The 4,105-nt window shown below is 58.3% G+C and overlaps 1 protein-coding gene across 1 annotated transcript in view; it reads left to right on the forward strand.

Annotated features, from left to right (window-relative positions):
- Nucleotides 1-3,595, forward strand: part of SNRPB (small nuclear ribonucleoprotein polypeptides B and B1) — a 7,352-nt gene extending 3,757 nt beyond the window's left edge. The window contains exons 2-7 of the mRNA XM_015408417.1: nucleotides 33-184; nucleotides 717-828; nucleotides 1,727-1,879; nucleotides 2,103-2,241; nucleotides 2,429-2,554; nucleotides 3,476-3,595. Of these exons, the coding sequence (XP_015263903.1) occupies nucleotides 33-184; nucleotides 717-828; nucleotides 1,727-1,879; nucleotides 2,103-2,241; nucleotides 2,429-2,554; nucleotides 3,476-3,513 (720 nt within the window). The 3' untranslated portion in view covers nucleotides 3,514-3,595. The remainder of the gene's footprint in view (nucleotides 1-32; nucleotides 185-716; nucleotides 829-1,726; nucleotides 1,880-2,102; nucleotides 2,242-2,428; nucleotides 2,555-3,475) is intronic.
- Nucleotides 3,596-4,105: the final 510 nt, after the last annotated feature.

Consider the following 4,105-nt stretch of genomic DNA (forward strand, 5'->3'; position numbering starts at 1 on the left):
CCCTCCCCTCCCCCACCCACCCCCCGGTGCAGACGGTGGGCAAGAGCAGCAAGATGCTGCAGCACATCGACTACCGCATGCGGTGCATCCTGCAGGACGGGCGCGTCTTCATCGGCACCTTCAAGGCCTTCGACAAGCACATGAACCTCATCCTCTGCGACTGCGACGAGTTCCGCAAGATCAAGTGAGCCCGCCCGCTCGGCGTGGGGGGCGGGGGTCCCCGGGCAGGCGCAGCCCAGATGGCCACCCGAGGGCGGGGAGAGGGAGAGAGGAGATCCCTCGTGAGAGGCCCCCCCTCTCAGCTCTAGCGTCTCGTGAGCGGAAACCCCGCTTTGTGAGCTCCTGAGATTAAACGTTGTGAGCGAGCGATTTGGCCGCTGCATCCATTCGCTTGCTCCGGAGCCCATCCCTTCCTGAGCCAAGACAAAAACGTGTGATCCGGAGGCTGAAAAACTGTGAGCTGGCTCACCCTCACTCAGCTCAGAGGGGACACTGCCGGGGGACTCCCTGGCCCCTTTCCTGGCTCCCCGCAGACCTCCTCTTGGGTCAGGGCCAGAGGGCCCTTGCTCAGCCTAGGCTTAGCCGTCCCGTCCGTCGGTGGTGACGTTTCACTCTCTCATAGCAGCTGCTGGGTCTCAGCCAGTGCTGGGCAAAGAAGCCTTCTGCAGGCCTGGGTGCGAAGCTTTGCTGACCGAGGGGTTGCTCTTTTCTCCTAGGCCCAAGAACTCCAAGCAGCCAGAACGGGAGGAGAAGCGTGTCCTGGGGCTGGTGTTGCTGCGAGGAGAGAACCTGGTGTCCATGACTGTGGAAGGGCCACCCCCTAAAGACGTAAGGAGAGGGGTGTTCAGGGGGGGGGGCCGCCAGCAGGGACACTGAGCCATGGAGGGAGAGGACGGGAAGGGAAACGCTTGGCAGGAGAGCCTGGGACCTGACTCAGGAGTTCCGGTGATCTGCTCTCTTAATATGCAGAAGCATCAGCAGAATGCTCTTGGAGAGGAGGAATGCCACTTCTCACCTGTTTCCTTGCAGGCAGTTCGGTTTTTCCCATTCCCAGAATTTACCTTTTAAGTCTTACAGTTCAGGAGTTGCAGTTGTGACGTTTCTAGATGAAAGCGTGTCAGTAGGAAAAGACTGTTGGTCAGCGTGTGCTGCCTTGCAGTGCATCTTATTAGAAATGCATTGTGATTTTTTTAACATTCTTGCTTTGTTTTGTATGTACCTCTTACAGCTTTTAACTGCATAAAAACACAAGGTTGGAATAAAGTGGAGATTGAATGGCTCAGGGTGTCACCACAGCACAGCAAGAGATTTTTGAGGGCAGCAGGGGTAGGAAGTAAAAGGGGACCAACGCTGGAATCCAGACAGGAAAGTGGAGGAGGAGGAGGGGGCTCTCCATGGAAAATGGAGGCAGATATGCTGCTGAGAACAGCCATAAGTACTCAGAACAGGAGACGATGATGAGTTGTGCTGAAGGCAGGCAGGTGGTTGGAGGGGAGAGAAGGGCAAAGGCAGCGGATTATTATTATTATTTTTGGCAAGGAAGGGAGCCATTTTGGTGAAGGACAGAGCCAGTCAGGAGAGGGGCACACGGTCCCCCAGGGTGTGAGTGAAGCCTCTCAGCTGCCTCATAATCTGTAGCGGAGGATGACTGGAAGCACGTGAGGTCTTTGCCGAAAGGCTCCCAGGATGCGTGACTTACGCAGTGGCTTTTCTGTGGCTTTTCCAGACTGGCATTGCCCGCGTGCCACTGGCAGGGGCAGCAGGAGGACCTGGCGTCGGCAGAGCGGCTGGGCGAGGAGTGCCGGCCGGGGCTCCCATGCCCCAGGCACCAGCTGGCTTGGCTGGCCCTGTCCGTGGAGTCGGGGGACCATCCCAACAGGTAAATAGCTGCGGCAGCCTCTGGAAAGAAAGACATCCTGATGACGGGGAACTGGCCCATGTATGGCACAGGCACCCATTTGGGGGCTGTGTTCACAAGCCTGCCTGGCTTTCCACTCCCAGCAAACGTCATCGTCCCTGAGCTAGGTGGGCTCAACCGGCCTCCTAGCAGGGACGAGACAAAGGCTCAGGCGGGGTTTTATTTGTTGCTTTCCCCTTTGCAGGTGATGACCCCTCAGAGTCGAGGGACAGTTGCAGCGGCGGCGGCAGCTGCCACGGCCAGCATTGCAGGAGCTCCTACGCAGTATGCCCCTGGCCGGGGAGGCCCGCCCCCTCCCATGGGCAGGGGGACTCCTCCTCCTGGTAAGTGGCAAAGAAGCTTCCCCCCCCCCACGCAGTGGCTAGTGGGACTGATGATGAAGTGACCGCGTCTGACCACTGTGAGGAGCTGGTGTCACAGAGCAGGATTACACTGAGGTCCCTTCCAGGACCGTGTGGGGTGTTGTGAGGCTGTTCCTCAGGGCTCTACAGCTTGTGCCTCTTTGTGCAGGGATGATGGGACCCCCTCCTGGCATGAGACCTCCCATGGGCCCCCCAATGGGCATGCCACCGGGCCGAGGCTCACCAATGGGCATGCCTCCCCCTGGGATGAGACCGCCTCCCCCGGGCATGAGAGGTGAGTCCCTTACTCTGAAGAAGGTTTTTTGTGCGTGGTGAGTTTGGCTCAGGGAAGCTGGCGCCCCGGGGAAAGGCGCGCTTGCCATTTGTTCCGCCTCACAGGCTGCCGTCTCTGAGCTAAGAGAAGTGTGGACATCAGCGGGGGCGCTGGGGAGACTCAGGCGCACGCCTTTTCCTGTCCTGAACTGGGTCGCACTCCCTTAGCCTGGCCCAGCTCAGGGCAGAAAACCGCCTGTGCTGCTGCCATCTAGCTCTCTGTTCATTGACTGATTTGCTTTCTACCCCGCCCGGGTGACGACAGCGTAGGTACAAATATAACAACAGCTGTTAATCTAAACATAAAATAGTCTCTAAAATGATATAAAGTCAATCGACCATTAAACAAGAAGATGGCACTCAGTAATACAAATGAATGTGTACAATCCCGTAAGCTCTACATGTGTGCAGCCATAGATGTTAACTACTGCTGAGACGAGGGCACAAAACAAGAGAGAACATAACAGAGCAGGGGAGGCCAATCCAGAAGAACCTCTGCGCCCTCAGCCTTAGGCCTGGCAGAACGTCTCCGTTTTACAGGCCCCCGTGGAACTGCATTACGTCCTGCAGGGCTGGGATCTTTCCTGGGCCAGTGTCCCCACCAGGCCAGGGCTGAACAGGCCCTACCTGAGGCTCAGCGGGTCTCTTTCAGAGCAGGGATCCCCAGAAGACCGTCATCCCTGGAGCGCAAGGCCCTTTGACGGTCCTGAAGGATGGCTTGGGAGACGGGCTGAGGGGCGGTTGAGCCTCGTTTCTGTGCTCCGTGGGGCGTGTTGTGGGGAGGGAAGAGGAGAAGAGCAGGTGGAGGCAAAGCCCTGCTTGTGGCTCTGCCTTTCGGGCCCACCTGCAGCCACGCTGATTGTCTCTCTCCTGTCTCCTCCAGGCCCCCCTCCGCCCGGCATGCGCCCACCCAGGCCCTGAGGCAAGCGGCAAGGCGGCGAGTGGGATCTGCACCCGCTGGAGGTGTCCGTTGGGGGAAGAGGAGGTGGGGTGGGGGGGCTCGTCTGTGTACATGTTTTCTATCCTTTGGCTGTGGGGATGACCTTTTTAATAAAAGTCAGAAAGCTTCCTGCTGTCAGGCCACAATTCACTCGGCGGGGAGGAGGAGGGCGAGCGCGGCTTCGGAGAGGGGCCTGCAAGGGCAGCGGCCAGCCGGTTCTCCCGGAATGGCTGTCCAGTGGCTGATGAGTGTCAGAGTCTTGCCCAAAACAGTCCCAACAGCGTTCCTTAACTGGGGTCAAGTCAGTCTGGTTACACGGTCAGTGTCAGAACTGGGGCCCCAGGCGGGAAAGGTACAGTCACAATTCGAGCTGAACCCCTGAGGCAGGTAAGCCAGTAAGCAGAGCAAGGAATTGTGCCTGAAACGAAGGAGCCGAGGCTCCCAGCAAAGCCTGCAGAGACGAGCACCAAGGTCATTCATCTGAGCTCCAAGATAAGACACGGTGAGTGGGAACCGAAAGACAAAATACCAGAGGCATGAAGAAGACTCTCGTCAGCCCCCCCCCCCCACCCT

Source organism: Gekko japonicus, unplaced genomic scaffold (genome assembly GCF_001447785.1).
Source record: "Gekko japonicus isolate JY-2015 unplaced genomic scaffold, Gekko_japonicus_V1.1 scaffold784, whole genome shotgun sequence".
Classification (NCBI taxonomy): domain Eukaryota; kingdom Metazoa; phylum Chordata; class Lepidosauria; order Squamata; family Gekkonidae; genus Gekko; species Gekko japonicus.